At 33.6% G+C, this 25,003-nt stretch overlaps 1 protein-coding gene across 1 annotated transcript in view; it reads left to right on the top strand.

Moving 5' to 3' along the window:
- The first annotated feature begins 1,125 nt into the window (after positions 1 to 1,125).
- Positions 1,126 to 25,003, top strand: part of LOC145683432 (kunitz-type serine protease inhibitor bitisilin-3-like) — a 337,612-nt gene continuing 313,734 nt past the window's right edge. The window contains exon 1 of the mRNA XM_081754768.1: positions 1,126 to 1,184. Coding sequence (XP_081610894.1) covers positions 1,143 to 1,184 — 42 coding nt within the window. The 5' untranslated portion in view covers positions 1,126 to 1,142. The remainder of the gene's footprint in view (positions 1,185 to 25,003) is intronic.

Genomic DNA, 25,003 nt, shown 5'->3' on the forward strand with positions numbered 1-25,003 from the left:
GAATTGCTTCATAGGAATGAAAGATGAATCAAATCATTAATTGAACTTCAACGAGTTATAAAATAACTCGTATCTGAACCTATGCATTATATGTACTATTATTACAATAAAGATTTATATATCTTTTCTTAACTTATTAGAAATTTATTTTACACGTACAAAGAGCTTGATGTCACTAACGTTATTTCCTATTACTTAAAATGCCTGTTTTATTTTTTAAAAAATATTCAATTGTTTATAAATTTAATTTTCAGTTCATTTCTTAGTATTAATTTGAATTCAAGATTTGCCTTAATGTGGATATATTTATAGTAACACATTTTTATATATTATAGTGTGATTTATTTTAATTAAAATCATAAATTCAAACTTATATTCCTACTTCTCGTTAGTTTTTATCTACAACATATTTAGTAGGATTTTAAAATATTTATAAAATATTTCTAAAAATTACTATTTAAAAATAGAAATAATTTCAACTGCAATATGTGTTTGTTTTTAGTGCGTTTTATATAATTGTAAACGATACTTATCTCAATGGTCAAAGATTAAACTAGTTAATTGAAATGTTCATTAACTACCGAGTGAAAGAAATGCCAAACATTTGCTTGCAATGAAAGAATATTATGTGTTGAGTACCAATTAATATTTCGATAAGTATAAATGTTACTTTAATTTTAAACATTATGATAAGACTAAAATATTTATGTAGTAAATCCATCACGAAACAATAGTTAACATGATTTTACAGTTTTTATGCACAAGTGATGCTACTTTTCGCTAATTGTTTATTTTATAAATAAAACTAAAGCATGGTCCAAAAGATCTTCATGGTCACTTAAGTCAGAACTAATCTATAAAAATATATGCTCAAAATCACATTGAGTGTAGTTCTGAATAGGACTCTGTAAGAACGCAATTCGTTGATATATAATGCAAATTTATGCATAGATGACATATCACAATGCAAAATTCATATCGAGGATTAAGAAAAGAATTAATTAACTTTTTCACATTATAAGAAAGAAATACTACATTGTTTGTAGATCATAAACAAAGCAATTGTTTGCGTTCATATTCCATAAATTATTACCCAAGATATTTATTTTTAAAAGGTTCAAAACAACATTCAAGTTATTTCGATGAAGCTGAAGCAACTAACTATATATGTAACTCTTATTCAGGTGAGGTAATGATATTTATTGTTATAAAATGATTGTTTCATTCTCTTTAATATCTTAATTATATTTTGAATTATTATGAAGGAAATACAGCTTTTATTCTGCAACTTGTATAACAAATGAAAAAACACTTGATGTTACATGTTGACAGAAAACTTTGAAATTATAAGTAATGAGGCGCTGACATAATGTAAACAACAAAGACATGAATAAAATTTGCTACAATATTATGAAAAGGTTTAGACAAATAATATGCCGAAATATTTTGGAAGTAGTTCGAAACATTCAAAACTGCAGACATTTTTCACATTGTGCATATTGTTTTCCAGTAAACAAAACATTAAATCAGCAAAAAGGCATTACCACCTTTTTCTGTCGCACCCAAAGTCCTTACTTAAGCGTACAGAAGTAGACACAATTATAAATAGATGGCAGAGCAAGCAATGCTGAGTGAGCGGGTACGTCGCCAGTTCGGAGAAATCGGCAATCTGACTAGGCGATAAATCCAACTGTAGCGTCGTCGAGCTTGCACGGTCGAGCCAGAGGAAGCCACCGGTACGGCTCTTTGGTTAATGTTTTGATCTTAAGAATAATAACTTTATCCTTACGTGAAAGTTAAAAGCTCGTCGAATAGTCGCTTCCTCAATCTCGCAACTTATTACGGGGTTCCTAAGACAATACCAATGCACTAAACATAATAAATAAGATTTAAATAATTTTTCTATGAATCACACCGATAGCAGTGATCTGAACAAGGAGCGGTGTGATTTATGATTCTCAGATCAGAGGCTACGGCCTCAACAAAAGATCGGTCGTTCAATCTGAGAGTGGCGCAATGAATCATTAACCCGACAGAAGTCATATTACAAGATTACAAAAGAATACTTAGAAGTTACTTGCCAGCCATATTGTCACGTTATATATAGTAAGTTAAATACCTAATAAATATTTATAAGTATAGTGGGCCACATGGGTGGTGAGAGAAGACACCTCCAGGTCACGTATATTAAAAGGGGAGGAGTTCATACACATCCCGATACCACTAGTTACATCCAAGGAGGCGGACGAAACAACAATGTGTGAGTGCGCCTCGTCAGAAATGAGAGGGTTTAAGCAAATGGGCAATTAAAGATGGAGTGTAGTTGAACGACCAAACAGAACAAACGATCATTGTAACTCAATTAAGTAAATTACTAAGGCTTAAAGACTATTCATTTACATATCAAGTATTAAGCCAATTGAGGAAGCAACTCCCCTTGGTCAATTGAAATATTACATCACAAACACAAGATTAATAATCGCAAGGATAGGAAGACGGTAATGTTGAGATAAAAATGAGAATGACGAACACATGATCTACACTAAGAGGCACTTTCCTACCAAAGCCTTCTTACACTATTCACTGGCGACACACGAAATAACTGCGAATCAAATTACACCACTTTGTCATGGGTGAGAAATTTTACTCACTCGCTAACAGTAGACTCTTGGAGACAGAAAATTGGAAACGATTATTGAGAGCCCGAGCGGATTGGCTGACAGATGTCTTAGTCGAGACAGAATCTCGACATACCTTGTGCAGGACATGTCACTCAAAAGGAATGGCAGAAGTTCCGAGAAACCAGCAGAACTGCGATACTAGAGACTTGTAGTCACTCTCGCGACGAACCACCGTAAGGTGGCTTACCACTTAATTCGCAGTGTATGGTCCGAGTGGAAGTGTTACCTAATTAATTTATGAAGAGTTTTGGGATTTTCTACCGGTCTGTTGTAGTAACAAGAATATTAAGAGCAGAACAAATGTGTTGCAACAATGTGGTTTATTGTTAAAGAGTTCAGTTTCTTTGCACAACGTAATGACAGAAGTTCGAAAGATTACAGGTAATTCACAAAATAAGATCAGAGTCACAGGTTCCCACAGATCAATTATTTTAAACGTAGGTGTGGCATTCATAAAGATATCAAAGTCGACATAAGGAAAATAGTTCCACGTTCAAAGAGAGCAGGTGCGGAGACAGATAATTTAATTTACGAAATAGTTCAGAATATTTAGGGCGATAGTGAATAAATGTACAACAGCCCTCTGGGTGGTCCAAAGGAAGATTATTACTTACAATCCAAACGCAGTTAGAAGTCCAATTTCCAGGCATGGGCGTGGTAGCGGTCATCTCGCACTTATTGAATTGACACAAAACTTTCCAGTTTATTCGTACTTTACTATACAGAACACTACCGTATATGTCCAGGAGCAATTAACCATAAGTAGACGGACATGACAAGACATAGGTATAGTCTGACGTATCGCTTAAGTAACTAAGTAACTTAACTCTGCAAGGAGTGCAGAGGCCTGTCTCCCGCGGAGAGGAGGGACTAGAGCACGGGTTATGTGCTCATGGCGTAGTTCGGAGGTAATGAACATCAACAGATCTTATTTCGGAGGTTTCATGTGATAGAGTTTTGGTGTATCAGCATTGCATCAGATTGTGCATTAGTTAGAAAATTTCGTTATAAGTTGTTTGGCTGCTGATAAGGTAATGGTTTGGACCACTTGGTGAACTGTGATTGGTTGGGGATGGTCTCATACTACCTGTCACTGTGATAGGTGCGCGAAGATTCTAATGACTATAATAGTTCCAAAATGCACATAGCTTCACAGGGGTAACACTCAATAAAAAAGGAAGAAAAATACAGACATGGGTTGCAACTACAACCAGTTAAGATTACACAACGTTACAAAGAAGTTCGTTACACATAGTCACCACAAGTGTTCGGGTCAGTCTAGCAGTTGTACAAGTGTATGAAGTCAGTGCTAAATATAAAATCTGAGTTAATACCAGGAGTTTGGTAGCATTAAAGTCAGATACGATGTGTAATGACGATATATAGAGAATGTACTAACACAAGGAGGGCGCACCCACGGTCGTATCTGGCAGGATGATTCACCAAAAAGCAGAGAAGTTATTTTAAAAGCGAGAAAAGGAAACAATCTTATTGTATCATAATTCGTAGTAAGGATTTGTGGGGACTGTCTGCAACGGAAAGGAGTTAGATTGTTTGACATCTGTAGTCTTTTCAAGAAATCAAATTATTCCACAGAATTCGTAAAAGGAGAAAATTAAGAATAAGTCTCGGTGGGACTCGTATAACAACTGATTTAAAAAATTTCTGTAACTTGTGTAGAGGAGAACTTGTGGATGACGCACAGCAAAAAGGTTGGTCGAAATTTTAGCCACGACATTCGACGGTACTTTGGAAAGAAATTTTGTACTTTATGTCCCAATGTAATGAACAAAATTTCGTTACGGAATCATATTTAGATTTATAGAAGACAAAAGATTTCTTAAATTGAGTTGGAAACACTGCTAACTACTATTAAACCTATGCGGAGTTGGTAACACTGCCTTAAAATAATCAGTGATGTAAAAATAATAAGAAATTTTTAAAGGAGAATTGCAACACTACTGAACACAAAATTTTGTAAGATTAGGATCGTGATTACAATTCTAACTAAAACACTTATCCAACTAATATATACCGATAGGAATAACCTGTTAAAACACTTATCTAAGCTAATATATATACAAACTTATACTAGGTAAGAGATATATAAATGTCAGAGCGAACGCATAATATCACACTAACGATACACATACTATCAATATCAATTAAGGAATAAAATACATATAGTTTTCTCACTAACTACAAAACACATACATAGTAAAACTTAAATGTTAAGGACTACTTCAAATGACAGATATATATATATATATATATATATATCAAAATGGCTACAGTAAAGTAGTACCAAATATAGTATTTTTACACGATTAATATTGAGTATAATTATAGTATACACTTCCTACCTAATACAATCAATTTACATATAAAATCTCGATTGTAAGTGAATCACAAAATAAGGAATAACTACGTGGCTCAATAAAAGATTATGTACATATAATACACATAATACCCTAATTAATATCATTTGTTCCTACATATTTACAAAACTAAACCCTATCTACAGAGATATGCAAAGCTTATCAAGGCCAATACAACATAGTTTCATATATCTAGGTAATACATATTAAAACAGTACATCGAGGGATAGCATTATAAATAATCTCAAATATATACAAATATACAGTACACATGCAAAATAGTTCTTCTTTATTCAATATTATAATTATTATTATTATAATACGAGTTCATATATATATATATATATATATATATATATATATATATATATAAAGGAAATGAATGACCCATAATAAAATAATATAATCAGAAATGAAACGCAAGGAACATACAATTACACTATACAAATACTAACATACAATGTTATTATCAATTAAAAAATGAAGTGTATATATATATATATATTTAGATTTTTTCTATTACTCTACAATCGCTCAATGGTATTTGTTTCCTTAACCTAACTAATCATTCAAGGAACTGCACGTTTCCTGAACGAAATTCTACTAGATATATGTACAGAGTCACTAATTTAGCAAAAGATTTGATTAACTTGTATGTTATTAAAAAGTACAAGAATCAACTACCTAAAATCTAGAGGCTATAACACCAGTACATAGAATCGTGAAACTACAGTATGTAGAATGTAGTAAAATTAGTTAATGAAGTAATTAATTTATATTTTTCTATTATATATATATATATATATATATATATATATATATATATATATATATATATATATATATTATACACATTATATCAGACTCCAAAATCATAAAAGCAAACCATTAAATATATGATTAGAAAATGGAGTCAGTTTGTTTTTCTGTTCTTTCTTTTTTTTAACTGCAGGTAGGGGGCCTTTACCGAAATTGGGTTACTAGAACTCGCTAAGATGAAAGGGCGTAAGGTTACAAACTACCGAAGAGTAGTTGGAAACTGACACTCAGATGTTTTTTTTTATTTTTTATTTTATTTTATTTTTATTTTATTTTATTTTTATTTATTTTTTTTTGTTTTGCTACTACACTCGACTCTGAGGTCAGAGTGGTGTGAAGAAAAAGGAGATTATACAACAGCTCTGTCTTAGTAGAAGAAACAAACGAGAAAAAATGTCCTAACCCGGAAATAATTGCAACACTAATGTTTTTTTTTGTCTATCACTTGCAAATAGCGTTGCTAATAATATATTCAAAATCCGCTTTCGTAATGCTTGGGGAAAGTCCGCCATCTTGGATTCAATATGGCGGCCACACCGAGACATCGACTCACACTTAAATCACAATATCTACTCACAGATTTAAGCTAAAAGCTTCGTTCCTGCGCCATTTTTAAGATAATAGCATACCTTAAGGGATGCAAGTTTGCATGCCTCTATGTACCACCGCCATATTGAAAAATGGCGGCGATTATTAAAAATATAGTTTTTTTTTCAATTGGCAATAATGTTTTATTGGCAGACAACTCAGAAACTAACAGAGATATGAAGAAATTTCTTGAAATAAACGTAAAAGTTCATCTTAGCTTTCCAACGAGGGTACTTATGTTCGTCTATCTTACAAAGTAACGGAGCTAGTCGAATTTATGTGGCACTGGGTGTGCGATTTTCGATAATATGACTTTTTCCTCAGGTTCCTGCTAGAAGCTAAGTAGACGCAGTATACGGATTCACCAGTAAATAATTGTAACACAAATAATTTTTGAACCAGAATGTGTAACAAGGTGTATTTAGCTACATATTAAAAATCTTCTACTCACCTCCTTGGGGAAAGTCCTCCGAAATTTCGTTGAAATATGACTTCCGAGATTTCGTTCAGATGTCGCTACAGATCGCGATAATCCATCATTGAAATGAAAGAAGATGTGAAAAATTGCTCTAAATTACGATATTTCTTCAGTCCTTGTTATGGTTAACGCTACATATCTATTTGAAAGGCAAGAATTAAAACAGTGTAGCAACCTCTTCACTGAAAAAAATTGTCCTCGTCTTTACAAAGTTTACACCGTTTTCCACATTATCACAAGTTTCTTCCAAACAATTGTCACTAATTATATTAGTAATAGATCACGTTTCTGGCATGAATACATCATGTCTCTATTGTTTTCATGTATGTGTATATATAATGGATAACAATTAAAACAGTGTAGCTATCTAATCATTAAAATGAATGATCATCTTCATAAAATTCTAGAATTTCTTTACACATTGCACAAGTTTCTCTCACATAATGCCCACATTCAATGTACAAACTATATCTACTTTGCACCGCATACGTGTATGTTCATACCTTACATGCATATTCAATACATAAAAACTACATTAATAACTAAAACTAATAATTTTCATTTTCAAAAACTTCAATTTTTCTCACATTATCAAAATATTTAACCAGAAACTGGTCACAAATTGATGTACAAAACTGTCCATACTCCTTGCATCAACACACCATACTGACATAGTTTTCTGCGGTTATGTATATTTAGTAAATGGCAAATAAGCAGCACACCAACCTAATTACTCAAACAAGTCGTCTTCATTGTCAGAATGTTCTGATTCCCTTTCTACATTATCACAAGTTTGTCCCAGACACTGTCCACAAAATGATGTACAAAACAGACCATACTTCTTGCAAGAACACTTCATTCATGCTTATACAATTTCCATGACAATTACAATGATTGATTTCCAGTATATTATCAGGAGCAGGTTTCCTGTCCATCATCACTGGAAAATACATTCCCTTATGTAGTCGCCATCCTAATCTTCTGGTCGCATTTGAGAGGATAGACTCTTCCATTCCATGATTTGGTAGTAAACACGCAGAGAATCATATTTAAGTGCATCAGGAGTAGGGGGAAGGTTTTCTGGTCGTACAAAATCTGTTGCTGTACTGATTTTGCAAGAAAACATTCTTATTCTTAAAGCAACAAGAGATTCATCTTCCTTGCATTTGTACAGCCTTGCTATTGCCTCTTCTCCAGCACGAATAATTTCTTCTTTAAAGGCATTTTTAGAATTAAAAATAGAGATGGATTCCTGAAAGGCCTCATCGGAATTAGCTAGTTGTAATGCCACTTGTTTTCCTTTTCCAAAAAATCGTGATGTGTATCACAACCAAGAAATGCATGGATACATAGAAGATTGTTACACAGTTCGCCAAGGTCTGTTTTCGTAGATTTAATGTCCCAAAGCCTAGTTTCTGTTTTAAAAAACAAAGCGTTCGTGTTTGACGGTGATAGACTTAGGAGAAGAATGAGCAGATCAATATCATTTCCAACAACACAAGTATCTTGGTTTCGTGATTCTTGAATAGCTGTGTTGACTATCAGTGTGTCAGCATCCCTGTCTGAATACAAAACTTGAAATCCAACAGCAGAAAGCTCCAAACCCAATTTTCGAATTAGTCTGTCTTTGTTTTTGAAGTTCCTTAAAAAGACCTCCCTTTTCATGGGAAGTTTCATTTCTGGAGAAAGGAGCACTTCAGGAGCGCTCAAACCTCTAGTTCTCCTTAGGTGTGTGCAATCCTTTATCGATGGACCACTAATGTAACCATCGAAAATAACTGAAGAGTCACTGAAGTGTGTCTTCATGTAAGAAACATAGGACTCAAATATTGTTTTGAATGTATCATTCACTGGCCAATTGACCTGGTGGAGCAACCACCCACCGCCAATCACATATTTACAAGACGTTGGTGTATTTGAAGGTGAATTTGTCATTTTCCATAAAGCATTAGCCAGTGCTGATTTATTTGCTGGTCGTAGATTCTCATAATCTTCAAATAACGTTCTTGGAACAGACCAAAGCTCATAGGAGAAAACGTCTTCTAGATTCATGTTTCCTCTCATATCAACAATTCCTAATCTTTGGAAAAGCTTGTTATGTTCCATACTGATTGATCCGGTACTAGTATGTATAGATTTCTTGTCTGCCATTATAATGGCTTTATCCTTCTTCGAAAATATGAATGAGTCTGACGAATTTTAATTCATTTTCAGTAAAATATTTTGTCCAACACATTTTGCTTTATCAATATTGACACGACCTTGGGCAGTTAAACCGTTCGTAATATTAATAAGTTCCTCTTCAGTTCGGAACGGCTGACATAATGTTAAGAAATCAAGTGTTTTTTTAGTATCAGCTGCATCCCTACTCATCCTCTTCAATGAAATATCTCTATGCTGGTTTCTTGTAGAGAATGATATGTTTGTAAGTTCTTGCATAGAGTATTAGTAGTAGAAAAACAGGCGTTCTGCGCCACTGACCCTCTACCCACTTTCTCAGTCCTGACTGAAGCAGACAATGAATTTCCCAGTACCGCCTGGCACACTATGCCGGGGGATACAGGGGGGATATGCGAAATCGAGCACCTTGAACTGTCCACCCACGTTCTTTTACTACCTCCATTTTAGGGGTGTATTTGTTCCCTTTCATGAGCACTTTTTCAACCCCTATTTGAACATTTTACCATAGCAGAGACTACGAACACATAGCAGAGCAGATAATACGAAACATAGCAGGGGTGTATTCATTCCCTTTTATGAGCATTTTTAGGGGTGGACTCGTTCTCTTTTATGATCACTTTTTCAACCCCTATTTGACCATAGCAGACTACGAACACATGGCAGAGGAGATAATACATAAGACTACGAAACATAGCAGGGATGTATCCATTCCCTTTTATGAGAATTTTTAGGGGTGGACTCGTTCAATTTTATGATCGCTTTTTCAACCCCTATTTGAACATTTTGCTATAGCAGAGACTACGAACACATTGCAGAGCAGATAATACATAAGACTACGTAACATAGCAGGGACGTACTCGAACACCCTGAACCGTCCACCCACGGTCTTTTACGACCTCCAGTTTAGGGGTGTATTTATTCCCTTTTATGAGCACTTTCTAGGGGGTGTACTTGTTCTCTTTTATGAGCATATTTTCCAACCCTTATTTTAACATAGCAGAGAATACATAAGACTAGGAACACATAATTATGTAACATAACAAAAACTACTCCAACCCTTATTTTAACATAGTTATGACTTATTTTCCAACCCCTATTTCAAGATAGCAGAAACTACATTAGACTACGAACACATAGCAGGGGTGCATTCATTCCCATTAATGTGCATTTTTTCAACCCCTATTTTAAGACAATGAATACCTTGTAACATAGCAAAGGGGTGTACATAAGATTACGAACACACAACTATTTAACATAGTAGGGCTGTATTCGTTCAACCCCCTATTTTAACATAGCAGAAATTATATAACATTATGAACATATTCTCCACCCGTATTTTAACATAGCACAGATTTCGTTCCCAACCCCTAATTTAACATAGCAGAAATCACACAAGCATGTCCCCAAACTACTGATCATCGTGAACAAAGGGCAAACTCGTAAACGAAACCACATGTAGTAATTGATCATCAAAGAGCACATGTCCCAAAAGTGTTGACCATCGAGGTCAAAAGTCAAAATACTTAAAACCTAATAACTCAAAAACGGAGCCACATATTGAGGTGGTGTTTCCACATTTAGTAATTGGTCACCAACTACTACGTTCCAAAAATAATGACTATCGAGGTCAAAGGTCAAAATATTTAAAACCTAATAACTCGATAACGGAGCTACATATTGAGGTGGTGTTTCCACATTTAGCAATTGGTCATCAACTACTACAAGTTCCAAAAATAATGACCATCGAGGTCAAAGGTCAAAATACTTAAGACCTAATAACTCGAAAACGGATCCACATATTGAGGTGGTGTTTCCACATTCAGTAATTGGTCATCAACTACTGGTCATGGAGGTAAAAGGTCAAAATACTTAAAACCTAATAACTGGAAAACGGATCCACATATTGAGGTGGTGTTTCCACATGTAGTAATTGGTCATCAACTACTACAAGTTCCAAAAATAATGACCATCGAGATCAAAGGTCAAAATACTTAAAACCTAATAACTTGAAAGCGGATCCACATATTGAGGTGGTGTTTCCACATTTATTAATTGGCCATCAACTACTGACCATCGAGGTCAAAGGTCAAAATACTTAAAAACTAATAGCTCGAAAACGTATCCACATATTGAGGTGGTGTTTCCACATTTGGTAATTGGTCATCAACTACTGGCCATCGACGTCAAAGGTCAAAATACTTAAAATCTAATAACTCCAAAACGGAGCCAAGTATTGAAGTGGTGTTTGCACATTTAGTAATTGGTCATCAACTACTACAAGTTCCAAAAATACAGACCATCGAGGTCATAGGTCAAAATACTTAAAACCTAGTAACTCGGAAACGGAGCCAAATATTCAGGTGGTGTTTCCAAATAATGTGTGCGCTACACAAATAAAGGAATAAATTTATACTAACCAGAAAAAGCGAAGAAAGACCATTTTAATTAGCTCAGCATTTATACCTTTCTGTACTACTCAAACAAATCAAAGCTACACATTTGACTGGTCTATTCACCTTTGTACAAACGAGAAATGCCATTTTCAACTAGCTAAGAATTTCTAGACCATGTTATACTATTTAAGGAAACGAAGGGGTAAATTTGAGTGACCTATTCAATTTTGGACCAACGAAAAATGCCATTTTAACTAGCTGAGTATTTTAAATCATCTTGTACTATTTAAATAAATAAACCGATAAATTGAATGACTTTTTGTACCAATGAGAAACGTCATTTTTACTAGCTAAAAATATTTATTCCTTTCTGTACTATTTAAACAAACACAGGAATAAATTTGTACTAACCAGAAAAGGCGAAGAAAGACCATTTTAACTAGCTCAGCATGTTATACCATTTTGTGCTACTCAAACGGACCGAAGCTACACATTTGGGTGATCTATTCAATTTTGTACAAACGAGAAATTCTATTTTTAACTAGCTCAGAATTTCTAGACCATGTTGTACTATTTAAAGAAACGAAGGAATAAATTTGAGTGACCTATTCAATTTTGTACCAACGAGAAATGCTATTTTAACTAGCTGAGTATTTTAAATCATCTTGCACTATTTAAATAAATACAGGGATAAATTGAGTGACCTTTTGTACCAATGAGAAACGCCATTTTAACTAGCTCAGAATGTCTATACCTTTTTGTACTATTTAAAAAAACAAAGGAATAAATTTGTACTAACCAGAAAAGGCGAAGAAGTTCCATTTTAACTAGCTCAATATTTCTGTACCATTTTAACTAACTCAAAGAAACAAAAGAAAAAATTTGAGTGGCTTAAGAAAAGGTCAATTTGTACCTTTTGTGCTATTAAAATAAACGAAGGGTTAAATTTGAGTGACCAATTCAATTTTGTACCAAGGAGAAAAAATTGAGGAATTAATAAATTTTGTTGCCTTCTTTACTTTTGTATTGACATTTAAAAAAGTGGAGGTCTATTTTGAAATAGCTCAGTATTTAGGTACATTTTGTACTACTCAAGCAAACGAAGCAATAAATTTGCGTGACCTATTTAATTTTGTACCAATGAGAAATGTCATTTTAACCAGCTCAGAATTTCTAAAATGAAGGAATAAGTTTCTACTAACGAGGAAAACAAAGAAAGACCATTTTTAACTAAATAAGAATTTTATATCATTTTGTAGTAAAAAGATAAACGAAGGAATAAATTTGTGTGATCTATTCAGTTTTGTAGCAAGCACAAAAAGCTCCTTTTAGTTTTGTACCAACCACGAAGGTTCATTTTAACTAGTTCAACATTTCTGTACAATTTTGTACTACCCAAATAAACGAAAGAATAAATTTGGATAATCTATTTTATTTTTGTACCAATCAGAAGAAAATCAAAGAAGTGACATTTTATACTTTTTTGTACCATTAAAAAACTGAGGATAACTTGAGTAGTCTACGTCTTTGTACTCATTCGAAGAAAAGCAAAGAAGAACCATTTTATACCTAATGTTGCCATGACTAAGGAAAGGAATAAATAAATATGGATGTCCTATTTCCTTTTGTACCAACGAGAATCATTTATATCATGCTTAGATTTCTATGCCTTTTTTCTAATATTTGTACCAAAGAGAAAAAGCTACACAAATAAACAAAGGAATAAATTTGTAATAACCATAAAAAGCGAAGAAAGACCATTTTAACTGGCTCAAAAGTTCCAATGCCATTTTGTACTATTTAAACAAACCTCAAAATTTTATATCATTTTGTAATACTCAAGGAATAAATTTGTGTGGCCTATTTAGTTTTGTAGCAAGTAGAAAAAGGAAAGAACTAACATTTTGTACTAACCAAATAAGCAAAGGAATAAATTTGAGTGGCTTAAGCAAAGAAGGTCAATTTGTACCTTTTTGTGCTATTAAAATAAACGAAGGGTTAAATTTGAGTGACCTATTCAATTTTGTACCAAGTAGAAAAAATTGAAGAATGAATAAATTTTGTTTGCTTCTTTACTTTTGTATTAGCAATTTAAAAAGCGGAGAAAATCTAATTTTAAATAGTTCAGTATTTATGTACATTTTGTAATACTTAAATTCTACTTTCTGTACCAACCAGAGAAAAACAAAGAAGAACCATATTCTGCTACTCAGACAAACGAAGGAATAAGCTCAGAATTTCTATACCTTTTTGTGCTATTCAAATAAACGAAGGAATAAATTTGAGTTGCTTATTCACTTTTATAGCAATCAGAAAAAGCTCTTTTTAGTTTTGTACCAACCACGAAGGCCCATTATAACAAGCTCGGTATTTTTATACCATTTTGCATTACTCTAATAAATTTGGGTGGTCCATTTCATTTTTGTAACAATCAGAAGAAAAGTAAAGATGATTCATTTTAACTAGCTCAGAATTTTATACCTTTGTGAGGGATTAAAATAACCGAGTGGTTCATTTAGTTGTGGTGCTACATTTTGTATATATTTGTATCATCCAGAGAACAATTTAAATTGCATCTCCCGTCACTAAGTAAGGCTAATAGTTATATGGGTATTGACGTGTGTTTAGCGAATTAGGTTTACAAAATACTAACGGCGACTCTAAAGTCCAAAGTTTCCCGGTCGCTAACTAAATATTTGAACGTGAGATTTAAGAAACCAGAGTTGCGTCATAATTCAATGTTAACTTAATTGTGTAGAACAGACCCCATAGCAGTTAGCGTTCTAAAGAAAACTGATGAAGGACGACAAATCATGACAGCATTATTGCCCATTTTTGATCACAGCAGAAGGAAAACTAGACGAAGAAGAGATCATATCAAAGTAAAAATCAGCTCACCAAGGAAAAGAAAAGTTTTGAAAGTTCCATGTTGCACACCCTCTATAAAGAGTGCTGGATTATTCATTCTGTTGCTGCAGATATTTAAGCAACGTTACGAATGCGTTACCCAACATTTGTATTGCTAGTATAGTGAGGGTCCTAAGGTACTGCCTATTGCTCAACGATTCAATTATATTTGCTTAATGGAATTATTTTTTTAAACTTTCTTTCCTCGTCTAAGGGAAATTATATGAAACTTTTTAAGTCCAAAAAGACAAATATATATTTTTTGCATTTATGTATTTTATGGAGTATATTTGAAAAATAATAGAACATACATCATGATGTTATATTAACGAATTGTTTCTTGGAAAAGATTTATTTTGTATTGCCTTGAAACATTATTAAACACGGAGAATGCATAGAATAATTTTATTGTATGTGTATAAATAGATGTATCACACTTGAAAAAATATTTATTGATTTGTTTTTGCTGAGGAGCAGAAAAATGACTAGCATAGAGATTGTTTATGTTTCACCTAGAGAAAAAAAATTCAGCGTGAAAACGAAAAACCCATACTATTAATTCACCCGTCTGACCCCGATTTGCCAGATGAATTACGTGATAAAGAGAGAATCATATATCCATCACAAGAAATAGAAGAAGCGTATTATTTTAAACGCTATAATAGATATAATGATGAAATACTCCCGGAAAGTGATGATGACAGTGTTTCAAATATTAACTGTTTTGAAGTGGAAGCTAGTGAGTGCGAGGTACTAGTGAAAGTATTAGTGATATATGTATTATACAATTATTTAATGAGTACACACCAAATTCAGTATTATTATGTGAAGCATATTCTGAACATAATAAAATGAAAAAGATCATAACTGTTTGCTGCAGTATGATTACGAATTATTACAAAAGTTGTGGACGATAATAATTAAACGTGAAATGAGAGAGAAAATCTATAAACTTTATTTAAAGAAGCATTTTGAAGGTTGTAATATTAAGAACACTTATACTTTGGAGAAAAAAATTAATCTGGTATAAGAATACATTACAGAATGTGATTGTTATATCAAAGAAATAGTAGAAATGTTTTTAGAGAAAGATAAACAATTATTTAATTCTGTAAATGAACACTGAGACACTGTAGCATATGTATTTGATTGTGTATGAATAGAAGAACATATTAGGGCTAAATACTTTGATGTAAGTTGAGAAATTACAAAGGGTTACAGAGAAATGAACTGTTAACTATATTATTTTATAAATGGATCAATTTGTAGTATTGTAATATTAAGAATTTAATAGATTACAAACATTGGACTAACACATGTAAATAATAGTTAGATCTAAAATACTGAATTACTGGCAACTGAATTGTCAGTGAGAGTAATGTATTGTTTTCTTTAAAAGAAATAAATAAACTGATCTGGATGACACAAATATATACAAAATATAGCACCACAACTAAATGAACGACTCATTTATTTTAATCCCTCACAAAGGTATAAAATTCCGAGCTAGTTAAAATGTATCATCTTTACTTTTCTTCTGATTGTTACAAAAATGAAATAGACCACCCAAATTTATTAGAGTAATGCAAAATGGTATAAAAATATCGAGCCTGTTATAATGGGCCTTCGTGGTTGGTACAAAACTAAAGGGGGCTTTTTCTACTTGCTATAAAAGTAAATAGGCAACACAAATTTCTTCATCGTTTATTTGAATAGCACAAAAAGGTATAGAAATTCTGAGCTTATTCCCTCGTTTTGTTTGAGTAGGAGAATATTGTTTTTCTTTGTTTTTCTCTGGTTGGTACAGAAAGTAGAATTTGAGTAGTACAAAATGTACATAAATACTGAACTATTTAAAAATAGACCTTCTCCGCTTTTTAAATTGCTAATACAAAAGTAAAGAAGCAAACAAAATTTATTCATTCTTCAATTTTTTCTACTTGGTTCAAAATTGAATAGGTCACTCAAATTTAACCCTTCGTTTATTTTAATAGCACAAAAAGGTACAAATTGACCTTCTTTGCTTAAGCCACTCAAATTTATTCCTTCGCTTATTTGGTTAGTACAAAATGTTAGTTCTTTCCTTTTTCTACTTGCTACAAAACTAAATAGGCCACACAAATTTATTCCTTGAGTATTACAAAATGATATAAAATTTTGAGGTTTGTTTAAATAGTACAAAATGGTATTGGAACTTCTGAGCCAGTTAAAATGGTCTTTCTTCGTTTTTTTCGTTAGCACAAAATTATTAGTTAGTTAAATGGTATTTCCTTGCTTTTTTCGGTTTGGTACGAATTTTACAAAAAAGTATAAAATTCTAAGCCAGCTAAAAATGGTTCTCGTTGCTACAAAAGGAAATAGGACACGCAATAAATTTATTTATTTAATGACACAAAAAGTATAGAATGCTGATCCTTCTTCGCTTTTCTGGTCCGTACAAATTTATACCTTTGTTTACTTGATTAATTCTCTCCTTTTTCTGCTTGGTACAAAACTAGATAATCCATCTAAATATATTTCTTCGTTTATTTGAGTGTTACAAAACGATATAAAATTCTGAGTCCATGTTCGCTTCCTCAAATTTAGCCCTTGGTTTGTTTAAATTCTAAAACATAGTCTGGAAATGAGATTTCTCGTTGGTACAGAATTCAATAGACCACTCAAATGGTATATCAAGCTGAGCCAGTTAAAATGGTCTTTCTTCGCTTTTTGTGGTTATTACAAATTTATTCCTTTGTTTATTTGTGTAGCTTTTTCTCTTTGGTACAAATATTAGAAAAAAGGCATAGAAATCTAAGCATGATATAAATGATTCTCATTGGTACACAAGGAAATAGGACACCCATATTTATTTATTCCTTTCCTTATAGTCATGGCAACATTAGGTATAAAATGGCTCTTCTTTGCTTTTCTTCGAATGAGTACAAAAACTTAGACTACTCAAGTTATTTTCACTTTTTTAATGGTACAAAAAGTACAAAATGTCACTTCTTTGATTTTCTTCTGATTGGTACAAAAATAAAATAGATTATCCAAATTTATTCTTTCGTTTATTTGGGTAGTACAAAATTTTACAGAAATATTGAACTAGTTAAAATGGACCTTCGTGGTTGGTACAAAACTAAAAGGAGCTTTTTCTGCTTGCTACAAAACTGAATAGATCACACAAATTTATTCCTTCGTTTATTTGATTACTACAGAATGATATAAAATTCTGAGTTAGTTAAATATGGTCTTTCTTTGTCTTTCCTTGCTAGTAGAAACTTACTCCTTCCTTTTAGAAATTCTGAGCTGGTTAAAATGACATTTCTCATTGGTACAAAATTAAATAGGTCACTCAAATTTATTGCTTCGTCTGCTTGAGTAGTACAAAATGTACATAAATACTGAGCTATTTAAAACAGAACTTCTCCACTTTTTTAAATGTTAATACAAAAGTAAAGATGGCAACAAAATTTATTCATTCTTTAATTTATTCTACTTGGTACAAAATTTAATAAGTCACCCAAATTTAACCCTTCGTTTATTTGAATAGCACAATAAGGTCAAATTGACCTTCTTTGCCTAAGCCACTCAAATTTATTCTTTCGTTTCTTTGAGTTAGTTATAATTGTAGAGAAATATTGAGCTAGTTAAAATGGAACTTCTTCGCTTTTTTTCGTGGTTGGTACAAAACTAAATTGGCCACCTAAATTTATTCCTTGGTTTATTTGATTAGTACAAAATGTTAATTCTTTTCTTTTCCTGCTTGCTACAAGACTGAATAGGTTACAAAAATTTATTTGTTTATTTGAGTATTACAAAAAATTTGAGTTAGTTAAAATGAAAATTTTTCGCTTTTTCTGGTGTTTTTTTAAATAGTACAAAAAGGTATAGACATTCTGGGCTAGTTAAAATGGCGTTTCTCAATGGTACGAAAGGTCACTCAATTTATCCCTTTATTTATTTAAATAGTACAAGATGATTTAAAATACTCAGCTAGTTAAAATAGCATTTCTCGTTGTTATTAAATTGAATAGGTAACTCAAATATATCCCTTCATTTCTTTAAATAGTATAACATGATCTAGAAATTCTGAGCTAGTTAAAAACGGCATTTCTCGTTTCTATTAAATTGAATAGACCACTCAAATGTGCAGCTTCGTTTTGTTTGAGTAGCACAAAAAGGTATAACATACTGAGCTAGTTAAAATGGTCTTTCTTCGCTTTTTCTGGTTAGTAGAAATTTATTCCTTTATCTGTCTAGCAGACAAAAATTATTTGGAAACACCACTCAATATGTGGCTCCGTTTTCGAATTATTAGGTTTTAAGTATTTTGACCTTTGACCTCGATGGTCATTATTTTTGGAACTTGTAGTAGTTGATGACCAATTACTAAATGTGGAAACACCATATCAATATGTGGATCCGTTTTCGAGTTATTAGATTTTAAGTATTTTGACCTTTGACCTCGATAGTTAGTATTTTTGGAACTTGTAGTAGTTGATGACTAATTATTAAATGTGGAAACACCACTTCAATATATGGCTCCGTTTTTGAGTTATTAGGTTTTAAGTACTTTTACCTTTGACCTCGATGGCCAGTAGTTGATGATCAATTACTGAATGTGGAAACACCACCTCAATATGTGGATCCGTTATCCAGTTATTAGGTTTTAAGTATTTTGACCTTTGACCTCGATGACCAGTAGTTGATGACCAATTACTAAATGTGGAAACACCACCTCAATATGTGGATCCGTTTTTTAGATATTAGGTTTTATGTATTTTGAACTTTGACCTCGATGGTCATTATTTTTGGTACTTGTAGTAGTTGATGACCAGTTGCTAAATGTGGAAACACCACCTCAATATGTAGCTCCGTTTTCGAGTTATTAGGTTTTAAATATTTTGACCTTTGACCTCGATAGTCATTATTTTTGGAACGTAGTAGTTTGTGACCAATTACTAAATGTGGAAACACCACCTCAATATGTGGCTCCGTTTTTGAGTTATTAGGTTTTAAGTATTTTGACTTTTGACCTCGATGGTCAACACTTTTGGGACATGTGCTCTTTGATGATCAATTACTATATGTGGCTTCGTTTACGAGTTTGACCTTTGTTCCCGATGGCCAGTAGTTTTGGACATGCTTGTGTCATTTCTGCTATGTTAAATTAGAGGTAGGGAACGAAATCTGTGCTACGTTAAAATAGGGGTGGAGAATATGTTCATAATGTTATGTAATTTCTGCTATGTTAAAATAGGGGGTTGAACGATTACAGCCCTGCTATATTAAATAGTTGTGTATTCGTAATCTTATGTACACCCCTGCGCTATATTACAAAGGTATTTATTGTCTTAAAGTAGGGATTGAAAAAAATGCTCATAAAAAGAATGAATACACCCCTGCTATGTGTTCGTAGTCTTATGTAATTTCTGCTATGTTAAAGTAGGGGTTGGAAAGTAAGCCATACTCTTTTATTAGTTCTGTTATGTTTAAATGGGGGTGGAACGAATACACCCCTTTGCTATGTTACATAGGTATTCATTATCTTAAAATAGGGGTTGAAAAAATGCTGATAAAGTTAAATGTACACACCCCTGCTATGTTTCGTAGTCTTATGTATTCTCTGGTCTGTTATGTTCAGTTAGGGGTTGGAAAATATGCTCATAAAAGAGAACGAGTTTACCCCCTTAAAAAGTGCTCATAAAAGAGAATGAATACACCCCTTAAAAAGTGCTAATATGTAGCTCCGTTTTCGAGTTTTTGACCTTTTACCTCGATGGTGAGTATTTGGGTTGGAAGGAGTAAAACCCCTTTTGCTATTTTAAAATAGGGGTGGAAAAAATTGGTCATCAAAGAGAATGCTGCTAAATAGGGGTTGAAAAAGTGATCATAAAAAGAACGAGTGTACCCCTAAAATGTGCTCATAAAAGGGAATGAATACACCCCTAAAATGGATTATGCTAAAATAGGGGGCTGAACGAATACAGCCCTGCTATGTTAAATAGTTGTGTGTTCACACACCCTTTGCTATGTTACATAGGTATTCGTTGTCTGCTATGTTAAAAAAATGCTCATAAAAGGGAATGAATGCACCCCTGCTATGTTTCGTAGTCTTATGTAATTTCTGCTATGTGAAAATATGGGTTGGAAAATAAGTCATAGCTATGTTAAAATAAGGGTTGGAGTAGTTTTTGTTATGTTACATAATTATGTGTTCGTAGTCTTATATATTCTCTGCTATGTTAAAATAAGGGTTGGAAAATATGCTCATAAAAGAGAACGAGTACACACCCTAAAATGTGCTCATAAAAGGGAATAAATACGCCCCTAAAATATAGGTCGTAAAAGACCGTGGCTGGACGGTTCAAGGTGCTCGATTTCTCATATCCCCCCTGTATCCCCCGGCATAGTGTGTCAGGCGGCACTGGGAAATTCATTGTCGGCTTCAGGCGGGACTGAGAAAGTGGGTAGAAGGTCAGAGGCGCAGAACGTATTTTTTTCTACTACTGGCATTGATCTGAGAGAAATGAAATAAAATCACTACATCTGCATGTTCATGATTTGCAATAATCGTGGAATGTGCTCTAAAGGAGACACACATTAAGTCCTAAAGACTTTGGAAGAATTGGTGCAATGAGAGTTTGCGAGAAAATAAGACTATCCCCCTCAAAAAATTCAAACATCACAAAGTCACTTGATCGTAGATCTAAAGTGAGCCCCTTGCAATAGAGGTTCATATTACAACTGATACATCATGTGTCCCTTTTCCTCCTTCCGCGTAGCGAAGAACACATTGTTCGCAACGGATGAAAGGTGATGACACACAAAAGCAACAATATTGGTTATGTAACAAAATGAGGGAAATGTCGTGTCAAGATGGAGGATATCTCGATAAGAATTGATAATTTATCCTCCCAGATTTGTTTTAAAAAATTAACATTTCACAGTGTTAATCCTTAAGCTAAAGCAGGTGGGTGATTAAAGAAATATGTAAAGAGTTGAGGGATTGAGAATACGATAGACAATGGAAAAGTTTTGAGAAACCTCTTGGACATTCTTTGAAAGGCATCTGCACATGCCCATGACCTACATGAAATGACCTTAGAATGTGAGTCACGCTGTAGGTAGTAATAGGAAAAAGGAAAAGATATTGAAAGGTTATCACAATGGTGAGAGTGCCATTAAACGGTTAAGAGGCCATCAAATTCAGTATGTATACAGTGTCATGGGAGAACATATGGTCATGTCTGGAAACAATAGTACAATCTGCACCCGTTTCAACTTCTCCTTCCATATGTGATGTATGATCAAACGAGATTATCACAGGGAGAGTGAAAACAAATTGCAAGACAATTTACAACTAATTGTTTATGAGTGCACTCACAATGGTCACAACGGATCAATAATGTAACACACCGCCTTGTAATCAATGCTTCTATTCATAGGAATTACAACTGGATCGAAGCCAACGGTAGGTTGACGTTATTTGTAGTAGTGGCGGTACTGAGAAGGATTATAAAACAATTACCGAGTGCAGGAACCAACATACGAAAATCGAGACAATACATAGCCTATTCCCTCTTTTGCATTTCAGTGTTGTCTCAACATGTAACAGCCATACAAATTAACACACATACCACATGGAGTATTTCAAGGTTAAGTGGAGTAATTTTTCTCGCTGTCAAGTCTCTTCTTTCTGACTATCGTCCAGTGACGTCATTTCGTATTTTGCTAGGGGAGCCAAAACTACCTGCGATATCAGTGTATCATTGGTATATATAGACAGTTGATAGAAGTGTATGTAATTTTTCAGGCTCAGGAGTGGGCACGTAGCCACACTGCCCAAATGAAGCCCTGCTATTGTGATGTAAGATACAGGAGTGATAGACCTTGTATAGCATTGTATTTCTATGTCCCATATCTGCGAGATTTCAGCAGCAGGCTGTTCTGTGATATATTCCGTTTGCAGCCCTGTCTGTCAGCAATGTTCACTCAGCATATTATTCAATCTCATCAGGACTGTTGGTTCGTAGAATTAAAATGATCAACTGTCAAATTGGGGAACTAGCAGATAGAGTTTTCGTGTATGGCGAGGCTGGTGGGTGTGGACGAACGGCAACAAGATTATATCATGCAAGATAACCCACAAGACAAATAACTGATCATTCCATTTTTGCGAATGTCTTTGAGCGGTTACCCTGAACTGGATCTGCCCTATCAGATATGCGCAACACCGGTGTTCCGCATGCTAGCGTGGTCCCGTGAGATGGTCTGCTCGTTCACTGGACCTACATAAATTATACATATTTTTCTTTGGTAGCGTATGAAAGCCTTGGTCTTCGAAACAGCTGTACTATTTGAAGAAAAGTTAGTTGGAAGAATTGTTGTCACTGGTCATAGCATAAGGAAGGTACCACATACAGTCCACCTATTGGGGACACTCCGTCACCGTTGTAATGGCAGTATTGACGTCGGACAACGTCGTTTTAAACAGCTTATCTAGAGGATCCTATAAAATTATAACTTGCATATGTAGTGATGTCCACATTTTATTGTTATTAAGATTTATTGTTTTTGTTATACAATTGTGCACAGTTGACACAATGACTCCCCCTGTCCTTTAGATCAACTTCCCATTAACTCATTTCTTCAAGGTATACGTTTGCTATACTTTGCACAAACCGTTAATCCCGAGCAGGTCTGGGAATCCGTTCTTTCTTCTGAGGAACCGCATGCACACCCATCGCACATTGCTGACACATGCATTTTAATAGATTATATGTGACTTCACCTATGTATATAGTTCACTATATACGTGACTTCATATGTGACTTCTGACACATGTGACTTCACCTATGTCAGATGCACAGATCTACATGTTAAAATTAAAATGTTTTGTATTTTTAGGGCCTGCCCTAGGTACAGGTAGATTTATTACTGCAATTGTTATTTTATAGTCTTAAGGTTTTTCGCAGTATTGATAACAGTTCAAATAAGGTAATGACCTACAGTTGACTTTGAACTTTTGTGACTCCTAGGAACCGCACCCGGAATCATTTGGTTACAAAGCGCTGTATGATCGTCGTGACAGATGGGAGTGTACCAGTAAACAATGAGTTTTCTATTTACATTGAATTTGTCTCCGCTATCCCTGTAATAATTTGATGTTCATACATCAAATAGGGAAATAGAAGGTGAAGGGAGTGTAGATTGTACTATTCTGGCGTGCGTGTATAAAGACGGTTAAGTCAAAAAAATATAAATTGAGATTTTAGCAAGGTCTTATGTAAAAAAAAATTCTGCATCTTTGTGTCCAGTCGGCTAAGTCATAGCTTCATATCTAAGCGAGATATAGAAGTGTGCATATTCGGACAAATGGGCAAAGTAAATGTTTTGCGTGCGTAAAGACGGTTAAGTCATAAAGCGTGACTTGTCTGACTTTGCACTATTCTTACTTTATTTGCGTAGTAGGTTAAGTCAAGATTGAATGACGCCCGATTTTACACCTGATTTACTGGTGTCATGAGTTTCCAAATACGGTTAAGTTGACTTGATATACTGTATGAAACTTGATATTATTCCTTCTGTCATTGAAAAAAAAAAGTTTTTTAATATTGCGTATATAAAAGTATACTACTACATTTAGATTTGGTGCTAGAAATACATTCCTATTACAAGCCAATAATAGTAGTAATAGTTGTTTTCTTTAAACTAAAAAAAGCAAAGTTCAAACAAGCTGTCGGTTTCTCTACATATTTTATTTTCTTTTTTAAAGCTACCCTTTGAAACACTAAACTGGAGAGGAAATTCTAGCTTTAAATTGCTGACAAGGCCACCGCAAATACAATAGAAATCTTTCATTCGAAACATTATTTAATCTATATATATAAAAGAGAACGTACAAAATCCTTTGTCCGCTCATCACGCTAATACGGCTGAACTAATTTCTTTCATTTTTGGGGGGTTGTTAGGATTTGGACCCTAGATGGTTTTTACCATATCACTTTAATTTTTAATTACCAGTGTCTTGAGATAATTGACCATTCAGGTGTCCATACGTACAAATCCTTTGTTATTAGTTCATCATAGGTAAAAATAAACGTATTTATATGCAACCCGCATGACCGTGTCACTCGGCGGGTTAACATAAATGACAGGCGCTATAATGTTAACATTACTGCAATTTGAAAGCGAAAAAGTAAAAATTATCTAAGTAACAAAGTTTATTGCGTTCCGGGGTGACCGCAGCGAAGCGGGGTGAACGCTGCTAGTCATTAATATGACTACAGTCGGAAAACTTACTTATTTCCTTCTGTACCTGAAATTCGTAACACACTCATCAGCAGTTGTTAGAATTACTTTGCAGAAGTAAGATGATTGTCATGTTAGATAGGAAACGCCATAGAAGATTCTTTTGATGACAATCAGATATCTCAAGACAGATACCTGTAAGTGAATGTTCTGATGACAGAGATAAAGATACTCATTTTAACCAAGACGACTATTCAGAAACACTTTTGGATTTAGATGAAAACGTAGATGAATAAAGGTAACGAGAGAAAGAAAATGATTGAATGAAAAACAAAGTAA

The sequence above is a fragment of the Thermobia domestica genome, chromosome 4 (assembly GCF_964235325.1).
Source record: "Thermobia domestica chromosome 4, izTheDome1.hap1.1, whole genome shotgun sequence".
Classification (NCBI taxonomy): Eukaryota; Metazoa; Arthropoda; class Insecta; order Zygentoma; family Lepismatidae; genus Thermobia; species Thermobia domestica.